The sequence below is a fragment of the Brachionichthys hirsutus genome, chromosome 2 (genome assembly GCF_040956055.1).
Source record: "Brachionichthys hirsutus isolate HB-005 chromosome 2, CSIRO-AGI_Bhir_v1, whole genome shotgun sequence".
In the NCBI taxonomy this organism is placed as follows: domain Eukaryota; kingdom Metazoa; phylum Chordata; class Actinopteri; order Lophiiformes; family Brachionichthyidae; genus Brachionichthys; species Brachionichthys hirsutus.
In genome coordinates this window covers 6,342,921-6,356,902 of record NC_090898.1, presented here as the reverse complement: position 1 = coordinate 6,356,902, position 13,982 = coordinate 6,342,921, and the positions used below count along the sequence as shown (strand labels likewise).

Here is a 13,982-nt window from a genome sequence, read left to right as displayed (position 1 = left end):
ATATGCAAAAAACCAGATGCAAATAATGAACTTAATAACTACTATATGACTGAGAAATCACATCTATCCAAATCCAGACATGTTAGCACCACATCTCAGTTTTTACTTTTCACCATTACAAACTATACAAACAGGTTTTTTCACAATATTTTGTGAAAAGTTCAACGTCGGCAGTTATTTGAGCCTGTCCCATTTCATCAGGTGGATATTAATACGCACTGATGCTAATCCACTACCTCAATATTTACAACAAAGGCTAAGAAAGAAATAGAAAACACTATTTAACTACATTTTAAGATATAAAGGGAAGGAACAACAGGTATATCCAGGGCCACTTGAAAATACACAGAGATCATAGCTGATATGTATTGCATGTTGGGATATTTATGTCATCCTATGGCAGGAAATAGTCACTGTTTTGAGGTATACTTTGTTCACGCGCTCATTTTTCCAAAATAATTCATCTGTGAGAAAAAGAAAAATGCATCTGTTCATAAAGTGCTATACAACTGAAAGTGAAAAGGCAGTAGACTGCTGCCAGCAGTAAGGCTAACCCAACGAGTTATCAAGGAATGTACAATTGAATAACAAATAATGGCATCAGGCTGTGACTAAACTGGACTGCTGTTGGTCACTTCTACCGTCCTTTTACTTATTTTTAGGTTTACCTGCTTCATTGAATGAACAGAGACATTTTATGTGCTACGGTCATGTAAACACTGACTATCAGTCTCACTGCTGTCACTTCTGCAGCTCCAACCACATTTTAATATTAGGCGTCCGATTGTATTTTTTATTTCATAAAAGATCAAATCAGACCACTAATTATATGCATTTAAAATGCAATTGTATGTTTTATGGAGTTAATGAATCACCTATGAACTATGAATAGAAGTGGATGAGGTGTAATTCCTCCTTCTCCAGTTGCTGCTATCTCTGTTCTTCATAGGTGTCCTACATTGGAACTGACTGAGTTTAATGTTCCGAGCATGGCGTAGACTTTTCCCAATGATCACTTGAACAAAAAAAACAATAATTAAGTTCACCTCCAATCTTCCAGCAGGAGACCCCGTCTCATGAAGAAAATACTGTAGATTGTTCTCTGAATTCGAATGTTTTGTGAAGATAAAAACGTGGCAGGTGTAGATCTAACCTCCACCCTCAGTGTTGTCAAAGAGAAACAACAGATGCTAGTATGTGTGAACTATATCCTACTCTCGTCACCTTGCTGCAGTGTAAGCTAAGTTGGGGTAGTGGGGTTTTGGAGTTGAGGTGCAAAGCAAGGAGATTCAGGGGAGCAGCCTCAGATCTGTTTTTAAATTGAATGTGTGTGTATTCGTGTCTCTCCTCTTGTTTTGCATTAAGCATCCTTAATTTCAGTAGTTTTTGAGTTTATACAGTATGTGTGGAAGTCAGTGTTTGGTGCTGTGCATACAGTTGTGTGCACGTATGCATTTGATGCGTTTGCGGGGTGTGAAACAGCTCAAATGTCATTCACTCAGTAACTTCATCTCATTGGCGAGGAGAGTGTTAAAGTTGTAGGCTGGATCAGGGAAGTCAGGTAGATCGGGGGCTGTGGATTGACGGGGTGAGGACTGGGAGGCCTCGGCCAGCTCTGGTTCACTCTCGCTGGAAGTAGAACCGACACTCATGTTGCAGACAGCCTCCTGTAAGGAGCCGTTGCCGCTGGGCACAGAGCACACCTCGGGCTCACTGCTGGTCTCGCTGGTGCTCGACACGACGGACAGAAGCGACATCTTTCGGGTGAGGCGGCTGGGGAGCAATGATAGGGCGTAGTCGGCGACGATGCCCGCAACGTCAATGCCACAGGCCTGGTCGAAGGCGATGAAACCCACGTTGGCATTGGCCTCGCAGACCACGAATGAGCCGTCGTTGAGCTGCAGGAGGTCAATGCCACACACATCCATGCCAAGGATGTTGGACACTTCAATGGCCAGCTGCTTGCCCTGCTCACTCAGTGGGCACATCTTGCCTACACCACCTATCAATCAGAGAGACAGCAACCTGATTAACAAAGATTTTAGCTCTTTATAAAAAACTGAATCCGTTCATGCTACGCTATGAATATCAGTCTCATTGGCACAGAGTTTGCGTCCAAGGACAAAGACCCACAGACCATATGTGCTATTAAACCTGTTCTGTAGCGATGGACAAGTCTAACCGTCTTCGCCCCGTTTAAATACATCGTTTAGTCATGAGAAAATCGAGGATCTGCCCCTTTATCTGGATCGACTCCAAGACTCAACGGGTGCTTGCTCAAAAAGGTGGAATAAATAGCATGGAAAGATTCAAGGTAGCTGTAGTGGCTTCATTAGCAGCTCTAATGAGGACGACGGTGATCGAGATCAGAGATCAGTAATGTAATAATGTGTGTGTGATGTTTCTGCATACCCAGGGAACAGTTGCTTTGCATGCGGCCATCAGTGGAGCAGCGTAGCATTGAGCCAATAATGCGGCCGCCCACCAAGACCACACGCACATCACGGCCATGCGAATCCTTGATGTACTCTTGAAATAGGTAGGGGGTTTCATGGCGGATCAAGTGGCACAGATCTGTCACGTGGTGCTTGTCCCGTGCCAGAAAAACGGCCTTTCCTGCGACAGGGAAGAAGGCAAAGATGAGCTGCACTTCAGGATGTCTGCCTGCGTTACCATAGCAATAAGATGATTGCATTGTCTAATATTAGATTTTGAGTTTGGATAACTTCCTCAATGTCTTCTGGCAAGTAGCTGCTTCTGCAGTTCTCAGGTCTTATTTCTCGATGAATAGGCTGGACTTGTCTCTTAGTAGTCACGGAATGTTTTAATTAGCACCTTGCTGGCTCTGTCTTCTGTTTGTCAAACCCTCCAACCCCAGTTCTAAACATGTGCTTCCTGTATGAGTGCGTGCACATTGTGTCTACGTGACAATCGGCATAAGGTGACAGTCTGAAGTCTCAAGACAAGCATGACATTGTGCTCCGGTCAAGTGTGAGAACATGACATTGACTGGAAGTCATCTGAACTTGTTGGAAGAGCTCCAATGAAAATGTATTCGGGGTCTAGTACAAATCTGTTGATACAAGTGATTCTCAATACTTTAGCACTTTCTAATTGTTCGCATGGCTCGCTTGCTCATGAGAAAGGAAGCAGGCTGCACTTCAGCCAGTGTGCAGGGAAAGGAGGAAAAGAAACTCCAGAAAAAGGGTCAAGTTATCGGTTGACCAACGGCTGCTTCCCCTAACAGCGCGCGGTGACGGGACAGCCGAGGCCCATTGTTGTTTCTTTAAACAATGGCAGAGCCAGTCAAGTGTTGATAACCATGAATGGCAAAGGATTAAAGGGTCAGCAGACACAGGCTTGTCTCTTGGAAGTACGACATTAATGCAAATGCTGAAAGCACAAAGCTTCTCTGTGAGTTCATGTAAAATAAGGGTCAGTCCTTTTTTTAACAAAGCCTGCTGTGCACCAAAGCCACAAGAGCAGCTAGCAGCTAAATCAAGGAAAAGGAACATGTGATCAAGTTGGGGAAGCAATGAAAGGTTCAGGATGAACTCACACTCCAAAATCAGCAACCACAAGGCAGGGCCATTGTTTACAATGTTGCCAATATGATAATATGAAAAACAAAACCCATTATTTATATATATCAATCTGGTGTTACGCAAGCAAAAACAAATTATGTGCAGCATTAGCATCGACTGAAACATTTCACATAGCCATCATTGCAAAATCTCATCTCTCTCTCCTTGAAGACATTTTTGATTGATTTTCCTCTTCAAGTTAGCTGCCGGCTACTGCGAGCTGCTTTTGAAACATTCAAGCTGTGGGTCGTGTGTACGGCAAACCAAAAGGTCACATCCCTGTCCCGTCCTCGCCTTCACACCCCTTTGATTAACAAATCCCTCAACATGTGAATCAGCTAAGAGGAAAACGAGACTATCCTGTCTTCATGAGAAGAGATTATGTAATAAAAAAAAGACATCAACATTTTGGATTAAACATGAATTAAAACAATTAATTTCATCCCAATTCTGATACGCATTTGGCTATATATTAATTATGAATGCAAGATAGCTCACAGATTATGCAAATATTAGCCGTGCATTAATTTACATCTCAGTCACAATATCAGCTTTTCACAGTTGCTTTGAGGCTTTTGAAATGATTGACGTCACTCATTTATCCATGAACCCATCTTGAACACAGTTCAGGGATTTACATCGTCGACATTCACCTTGAGGGTGCTTGCAAGCGAGTCGGTAACAAAAGGTAAAACTCGTAATAAAACCACATTTTATATTACAGTAATACGGTACATCATTTCTTATATCATTTTGGGTGTGTGTCTACATATCAATTTAAAACGTTTCTCCATCGTTATTAGTGTTGATTTAAGTGTTTTTAGACGGGTATTCAGCTGTCAATCAGCAGGGGTTCCGTTTAAGGACATTTAGCGATCATTTAGCGACGGGGTCTTCTGAACGTAACGTCGCCGTTAAGTGAGGACGTAAAGAGTTCGCCACGTCAGCTTTTATTCAGATTCAGCGATTTCACTACTGCACTTCTGCTGCCAGCGCACAGATGGAACAACAATGGGCTCAATACCACACCCCATTCTCCATTCACAACTTTTATGATAAACACACAGGCGCCATAAAGACGCGGCCGTCTCTCTGCATAAAAGAGGCTTTTTATTTGTTGCAGCACCAGAGTCTTAATAACACTTCTGATCTGAGGCGTCATTTGCTGCCTGCAGTGTGCAGGCTGCTCAGAATCGATCGGATGACAGGAGGAAATAGACCGACGGTCTTACCTCTGTGGCCACGTGCATTCTTCACCACCACGGGGTAGCCCAGTGGTTCAGCCTCGTCAATCATCTTACGGAAGTTGTCGTGCCCGCCTGAGAAAATGCCCATGCACACACACACACACACACAAGTATAAAGTACATAAAAGATTAGACCTCCTTGATTTGACAGAACAGTTTGAATATCATAGGCGACGAGTAGGGCGGGGGAGGGAACAATCACGTCGCTATGGCAACAAAAGTGACTCAAGACAGCAGGGAGTGTTGTCTTCAGCTTCTGCTGCTTGATTTATGGGATTGGAACAGAGCAGACACCGAAGGATGCATTTATGTGAAGCAGGCGATCGCATGAGATTCAGGATGGCAGTTCGTATTAAATGCAAAGCTTCCGTTTTCTCAGTTTGGATTGAGAAGTGATAAAAGAGTGAATTTCTTTCTCCTTGGTCTGTGTGCCTCAACTTATCTCCCCTCCCCTCTGATCTCCATGCCCATGTGCCTGTCTGGTCCCATGCGGATGAATACGACCCCGCCACATGGCTTTTTACCCAAACGCATGCATTCAGTCATTTTCCAGTGAAGAGGAGAAGGAACAGAGGGAGCCGAGGAGGGGAGACAGCAGACAGCAACGGCGGGTCCAACCACATAGCGAGCTGCCGTGGTGGCATCTTTTATTTTGATAAATCATGAGGCGGGTACTGGGTGGGGTGTTACAGGGGGCGTTACATAAGCGCTTCAGCCACTCTGTATGCATCGCCTGGCCAACTGTGCGCAGAGATGAATGGAATGTAGGCCAAAAATCATATCCTCTTTCTTTCTTTGTTCTCACAAAAACACTCTCCCACAGCTGTGTGAATTTTTGGAAAACAGAAATAAATGTGTAGTGTTTTTGTTTGTTTGTTTGTTGCCTTTTTTGGGCTTTTAAAAGCAACCAACCACAGCAAACACAGCCGTTTGGAAGGTGTATGTATGTAGACAGCAAGGAGGATTCAACCCGGTATGAAAACAGGATTTTCTCTGCAGTTTGAGTAATTGCAGGGGACTAATGATCATCTGACTGATGGCTTATTAATCTGTGATAAACACATGTGGGCTAAAGCTGGTGATGCAACTAATGCGATTGAAATGCATAAAAAAGTACAAAAACATTCAGTACTTGACACAATGATGCTGCCGTTTACATTAAATATCCATTTATACAGGACTTACAAGAATATTCTCATGTTTATACAAACTTGGTGAAAATATTAAAAAGGAATCTGTTCCCCATAATTGGTCATATATTTAATGTAGTCAAAAAATAATAATAGTTATATCGCTGACCTAAACAGCAAGATGCCAGTATTACTTATTAAACACCGATCAGAAATAAGGTATTGATATAGTTGTAGGTTTGTGAGACTTGATTGTATTCTTTTGTGCATCAAGCATTGACCAGGAGATGTGATAGTCATGTTACAATGGCTCAGTGGTAGCACTGTGAAAGAGATAAACACGAGGAATTGATTTACCGTAGGAGTAGGTGTCAGGAAGAGGAATTCCATGACCCGCCAGCTCCTGGAAGGTCCAGAACTTGTTGACGCAGTTTAGTATGGCCTGGGGGCGGTTGATCAGCCGACAGCCCATCTTCTCCAGGTGGCGCAGCACAGTGATGTCGCTGTCTGACTGCACCCAGGGTGTGGGCACACGCACCACCACGACCTGTGGGTAAGATGTCACCAGCTCCTGATCCACTCGCAGGCCTGATGGTTGTTTGAGAAACAAACAAAAAAAAAAAGCTCATTTATTTATTAACCATAAATTTGCTTTGCAGCCTGTGGGTGGAAATGAGGACGTCTTTAGACCTGAACCACAATGCATTTAATCAATTCTTCATAGTAACTCCAAACAAGACAGTATTTACAGGAGCTGGAAACCTTGTGACGGTGGGTGAGATGTTAATCCCTTCATTTAGAACCCGTCTCCAGATGATGTGAAATTACTCGCTGCTTGTATCCATCTACAGCAGCCTGCAGTGCTGTGCTGCCCCTCCTTTAGCTCTCTCCTCCTCACCCTCGCTGATGTAGGGCAGTGGGGTATGGAGAGATGCTGAAACCCCAGGGGTGCATATCTGAATTTAATCACATGAACACACATCAGGGAGGAAAGCACGATGACACACACTGTTTTGTGCCAACGATTTGTTAAATTCAGGATTTTAGAGACTGAGGGGATAGGGAGTGAAAGTAATAATAATACTTTGGGACCCTGTCATGATGTTACTTTTTTGGCGACTGCTATCTGGAATTGATGGAACTCTATTTCACTGAAAATCAGAGACACTGCTTTTCAATGTCACAGTCAGTGAGCTAACTGAACGTATCTATTAGCTCACTGCTGGATAGAAAGCAGCTTGCAGTGTGTGTTGGTGGGAATAAAGCTGGTGTGACTTTAAATACATTAACTTTTCACAAATCTCAAAATTTGGAAGATGCCACCAGTCACTCGCCATCACCGGTCTACAACAGCTCTGGATACACAGAACAGAATAAGACGGGACAACCGGAGATTGGCTTGAGATTTGCCAAACACAGATGGTACTCTCATCAGCCAAAGATCTGGCAGCATTTACAAGTGAATGGTGTCACTTCATCACCACGGTTGAGAGGAGGAAACACAAATAGCCTGTTCGACCATTGAGCAGGCCATGCAAACCATGAATAAGGAGCGATGGAAACACGTCGCCTCACCGTACTGGTGTGTCGGCAGATACACTGTCCTGAACACGCAAAATGGGTGGGGCCAACATTTAGGTAGGTTGAGTGATCAAGAAAGGCAGCAGCCAGAAAAGGTCAGAGATGCCTGATAGCCTCACCGCAGGGGAGGGTAAATATTAGTGCATGCAATAGGAAGACTGCTGCCGTTGCCTTTCTTTTGCATCCTGCTCACAATGGAGGTGGGAGGATTCACTGTCTCGGCGGCCCCATTGAGCATTCTCACACACTGGTCTGATTGTGCAGGCAGAGAGAACTGCGGGTGGTGATACAGTGGGAAGTGTCCGGGGATGTGGGCCCATGCTGTTCACTGTTCATGGTGCTTGTGTCCATCTCTAGGGGAACCAAACTCCGGCTAACTCGGCGTCCAAATGACTCTGTCCTTATTCATGAGCGAGTGTTTGTGTGCCCTACACTGTCATGTCATGTGACCATTTCTAAAACACAAGCCCTGCCAACCATTTTGGTGAACAACAAAGGCAATATAGTTTACTGGATTACAATGTCCACATTCATGATCGATGCAGCCTCACCAAAAAGGCAACACCGACAAATGCCGTTTGGCTGCTGGATCCTGTCCCACCGGAATGTAGCCTAAACCTGGGTTTGTTAGCTAATTAGCTCGGGCAGGTTCTCATGGTTTGGTTTACGCTAACGGTGGGCTCCTTGCATATCTGGCTCGCCAGTAACACACATCAGATTGCAGGCCTGCTATAACTGCTATACGCTACGCTCGCCCATGAGCGGCCTCCATCGCAAATCAACGTTCTCCACTTCTCGCTTTGCTTTGCATCGTCCTCCCCAACACCAGGTGGCGTGCTCCCTCACTATGTCCACGTATCTTCTCCTAGGTGGACCTCCAGCCCTGTGTTTTTTGTTATGAACCTGCATTTTGCTCATGTTTGTTCTGTGCCTTCGATTACATTCTCTCCTCTCATGCCACTCAGGTGAGGCTGAAGACGAATCAGCAAGATGCACCTGAAAGCTCTTCCCAGCCATCGGCAGCCACTCTTTAAAACCCGACTCTCCCCTCTGTTCCCTGCTGGATGATTATTTCTCCAGCACGCATGCAGTCCTGTACTTCTCCCTCCCGTGTTGCTCCTTCCATCGTTGATTTCACGCTGGTACGTATTTATTGATCACTTGTCGGCAAAATACCACATATAAATCCAATGAATAAAAAAATACGGATGCTAAACATTCACAGACGTCTAGGTCAGCGTATATGCATATATGATGCCTTATTTAAATGGATGAACTCGGTAGAAGGATGCTGAGGATGGAGCTGCCAGGGAACAGGGCTAGAGGTCGACCCAGGAGAAGATACATGGACGTAGTGAGGGAGGACATGAGAGTGGCTGGTGTTGGGGAGGACGATGCAAAGGGCAGGGTGAAGTGGAGAGAGTTGATTTGCTGTGGCGACCCCTCACGGGACAAGCTGAAGGTACAGTAGTAGTAGTATTTAAATGACTGAACTACTATAATTTTCTTATTGTATCTCTGTAATTTCAACTATATATTGATCAAGACATTCAGATCAGCGTGTATTTCATAAAAACTCCATAAAATCTACATTTTTAACTTTACGCGTCCTGTGTGATAGGTCTAAAGGGCGCTAAATCGGTTCACTGGTTGTTAATCTGTCATGTCAAGTCAAGGCTCAGAGGACCTTTGCTGTAACGGGGCTGAAATGGATTACATGTGGTAATAACTGTCTGGTTTAGCTGCATGTGTCTCGACAGTCATCTCCATACTTAACTTCATTCTGTTACAGTCTTTAGATCTGCCTACATTTTGGTGGAATTATCTTGCCAGGTTATAGCAAAACTGTTCATACATTGTTCCAGTGTGTATCAATGGCAAAGTAAGCTGTACTTTGTTGTAAGAAACACTTGCATTTTTTTAAAATTAGCATACCTTCCAATTATACTCCATTTTTGGTATTTGAATTTCAAATTATTCCACCTCTGTCAATGCCATTTACCATTTATTCCTATTTATTTTGAGACCTACACGCCTCTCAGCTGGTGGCACTGGCCCCACTTCACACTGATTGGATGAATTCCATGTGTCTGTTTTTGTTGAGAGGCGCTCCTGTTATTACAATACAACTTTATTTGTATTGTTAAATTTGTATTGTTAATTGTGGATGATTTATGTAGGAAGGACTTTCAACGGAAACAAGACCGCAAGGGCTTTTTTGAAATGCTCCTCTTAGACAGGATGTTTGACTTTATTTGTACTGTAATACATGCTACTGTGTGACTGTACTTGTACTCTAACATTCTATCTAATAAATATATTCATCATCATCATCATCACTTCAAGGAGTCCAGAGTCTTTAATACTGACAAAATATTCAGGACCAAACAACATCAAAGTAAAAAAAAAAAACCCAAGATAGTGCATCAGGACATATGAGCAAAAAATTACTATTATAACTTAGCACAGTATGAAAATGATGTATCATTACCAGCTTTTAGGATTAAAATCAATCACATATTAATTATAGCTATTTATTTATTAATAATAACATGACGCACGTGGTTATGATTCAACAGGTTTAAGATTTGTTGTTTTCTTTTGTTTAGGCTAAATTATTTGGGGGGGGGGGTAATTGGAAGTAATCACTTACTTCCTATGAACATGAATTTGCCAAGTCAGGTACAGTTTTAACAAATGAATGCGAGAGATTAAAGTCTTTCATCGGGCTGATATGTGGACAGAAATTCCCCTTCTGCTCGAAACTCGGTAAGAATCTGATCCATGGAATATTATGTTTGCATATTGAGCTAAATTAAATCACCCCCCCCCCCCCGGCCTGGAGTCGGTCGATGTGGGGAGTGGGTTCGGCGGTCACGGATGTGGCAACACTCTGCTACATGCTAGCAGGCTAGCTCTGCACCCAATTCATCCATTTACATTTACATTGCGCATTTCGCACTGCTAAGATGAACGACTTACCCAATTGCCCCTCTGTGATGGTAACCACGATCTGATCCATGAGGAGCGAGCGGAACTCCACCTCCTCGTCGGCGCTGCGCTCCTTCAGCGCCCGGAGGATCTGAAGTTGGGGGTATTCCTGGCTGATACGCCGGTCGGTCACGAACCAAACCCGGGAGCACATTTTAGGAAAAAGCTGTCCAGTGAAAACACTCCGTAGTCGTAGCCGTGGGAGGCTGCAGGTGTATCAGCGGTGAAGCGGGTCCGTGGGTCCGTGGGGCGGGAGGCAGTGCAACAACAGAAAGATGGTCACACAATGGACACCCTTGGTGGCGAGCAAGGCTCCGTTGTGGCTAAAAAAACACGCGTCAGCCCGTTATCTGCACCTGAAGAGCTCAGATGAGCGACCACCTTTGTTCCCCTTCATTCGCAGCCATTAAGTCCCCGCGACGCGCAGTTGGTAGATCGTCCGAAATCGATGCAAAACGTCAAAAATAGCGGAATATTTTAACGCAAAAATAGGTCGCTTTTTTTTTTTTATACCTAAAATGCAGCCAAAACGGCACTATTGCCCAACGGGGGCAAACAAAGCTCGAGTGGTGTCTACCCTTATATCTATAAACTACAACAATAAAGTTTTCCCTCTGGCTCAGCGGTTAGCAGCGGAGCTAACCAACCGAGTCGACGTATGATGAGCCACACATCAGCTAGCCCGGAGCTACGTCTGGCTGCTATCCACAAGATGCTGGTGCTGAAAAGTGCACGCATTCCGTTTACAACTCCGCTTCTCCGTCACCCCGTGCGCGATAAAAGAAAACGGGATTGGTTGGGCGTCAACCAATCACAAGGCGTAGATTGTGTCCCTGTCCAAACAGCGTGCGGGGGGAGGGGTTGAGGGTGAGTCGCGACCATCCCAGCCAATAAGAGAGATGGATTACATGATGGTCCCGCCCACCTTTCAATGCTATAAGTCATTTAGGTTCCAGGACTTCGTCCAGTCCAGGTGCGGAATGGCGTGGTTCGATAAATTATTTGGGCGGGGAGAAGCCAGCTTCAAAGAAGCTACTAAAAAACTCCACATAACGGAGAAAATGCTGAAGAAAGAGATGAAGATGATCGGAAAAAAGATCAAGCAGGGAGAGGGAAAAATGATGATCGGTTAAAACAGAACGGGTGGGGAATGTCGTCGTTCCGGAAGGTATTTGGGAAAGGAGAAGCCAACTTTAAAAAACTCCACAAAAAGGAGAAAGTACTGAAGACAGAAATCAAGATGACTGAAAAAAAGATCAAGCAGGAAGAGGAAAAAATGACCAGGAAAAACAGAATGGGTGAGCTACGGGGTTGAACTATCAAACTTTCTACTTTTAAATCATAATTCTGAATAAAGGATTTTAATAACCTATATTCGGAGCTTGCTTATTCTCCGTGTACAGACCTATCGTCATGGCAACCACGTTGTCCCACGTACAAGTTGGTAGCTTTACCAACTTGTTAATTTACAGCTAAAATAGATTAAAGCCTCCGAATGTTCCAACCTCAAAAGTTTGGCTTGTGAATAGCATTAATAATGGAGCATCTGTTGCAGGGGCATTTTATTCTGAAAAGTCAGAGCGGAAGCCCGCCGCGAGGGCCTGAGCCTGGGCGGCGACCTTAAAAGTAGGCCGTCATCCGGCAATCAGAAATGTTTGGTCCGACCCTTTTTCCGGACGGTTGGAGATCGTAATGGATCTTTATCTGGAACCTCTGCGACGATCGAATAAACGTGTGGAAAGGACAGAGTTTGTTCACGCGTTTATTTCAAGAGGGCAACACGTCCCAAATGCTGTTCATAGTCATCTTAGTCAACTTCAAGACATACATGTCGACACATCGGAACTATTGTTTAGCTCTACGGCTGTTTTAGAGCCGAGCACGCGGCCACAAACCACTCAGGCATCATCTTTATAGCACAGATGGGGCACGCAGTAATTAAGCGGAGCACTCTTTCCTCTGACATTTGCCTTTTCTGCAAAGCAGCAAATACTTTCTGCAAATGTCAAATGAATCATTTAAAATCCAGGCTGAAATGATTGAGAATAAAAAAAATTCAATTCACAAAATTAAGGACCCCATAACAAACGAGTCATCTGATAAGCTGGAGGGAATCCATAAGGCATTTGGAAAATATTATCTATTTCTATACACACAACCAGATAAGGCAGATGATTCAGCAATGTTTAACTTCATTAGATGAATGTTCTCCCTAGACTGTTATATTTATTCACAGCTCTTCCTATACAGCTTACCGTTACTTGGCCTAACATCAAACAAATAAGAAATACTTTGTGGTATATAAAATATACCTTATATTCTAGAAACACATGCAGAGATCACTTATATTTATATCACTTAAATATGTTCAAACTCAAGGCATAGGCCTTTAACCTTGTGACAGATGAAATCACCAACACATTATATTTGCTCCCAGATATACAGGTCTGTGTAACCCATCTTTGTTCTGGACTTGAGCATTGCTCCATAACAGTCTGTTGTTATTGCGTTTCGTCTCTTTGTCTGGCTTTGTGTTGGTCCTCTTGGATCACCGTTAATTCGTTACTCGTTACTCACGGTGCTCCCGTCGTCTCTCCTACCGGTGCTGAGCGGGCGAGTTTTCACTGGAGCTCTTTCCATGAAACACAGACACAGGCTGCTTCTCTGAAACGGGCGTTTATTGCGCTTCTCTCTCTCCTTACGTCATACGCCGTGAAAACTACATTAAATGTACACAACAAAGAAATATTAATACATTGCACGATACATAACATAAACAATATTGAGTGCCAAACGCTAGCTAAACAAGGCTACAATTTTGGACAAATACTTGGTTGGCCGCTTGTCCTGAAAAGAGGAAAAATAGAGTTCTCTGGGTGTTCTGCGGTCTACTTAGACCCCGGACGATGAATCCAAAAATACGAACAAAAAGGGATGTCTCCGATAAAGTACCAACTCCATTCCATCGTCTATCAGCCACAGCACAAGCAGTTTAGTGTCGTGCTTCACCGAACTCCGTCGTAGCAACACATGCGACAGCAAACATTAGTTCCGGTCTCAATAGCAGTTACAAGCGTGATTGGGACATGCGCGTCCCCCCTAGAGAGTTGTATAGAATAAATAAAGCCTTTTGATCTCAGAAATGCCGAGCTTTGACAAGGACTAAAATACTGCGAGACACTTTTGATTTAACATACCTAATGTGAGGTTTCCAGCAAATGTAAGATACAGATGAGTCTGTGATTTGCAAAATCATTAAAGTTTTTTTTGGTTATTTTACTGCAGTGGAAGCTTTCCTGTCGTGATAGCAGTAGCATGACTTTGACACACATTATTTTATGTTAGAGAGCCCTCTAGTGGTAAATCTGCACAATACAACCGTTGGATAAAGCTAAATTCCAAGATATATTTCTATTTTATATCAATGTCTGCAAAAAATATAACTCTGA

The 13,982-nt window shown here is 43.7% G+C and overlaps 1 protein-coding gene across 1 annotated transcript; it reads right to left on the bottom strand.

Moving 5' to 3' along the window:
- Nucleotides 1–1,490: 1,490 nt before the first annotated feature.
- On the bottom strand, nt 1,491–10,687 carry rimkla (ribosomal modification protein rimK-like family member A). Its single transcript, XM_068752772.1, has 5 exons — nt 10,525–10,687; nt 6,319–6,549; nt 4,817–4,903; nt 2,413–2,616; nt 1,491–2,002 (listed from the first exon to the last, which is right to left on the bottom strand). The coding sequence occupies exons 1-5, from the start codon at nt 10,685–10,687 to the stop codon at nt 1,491–1,493; spliced, it is 1,197 nt and encodes a 398-aa protein (XP_068608873.1).
- Nucleotides 10,688–13,982: the final 3,295 nt, after the last annotated feature.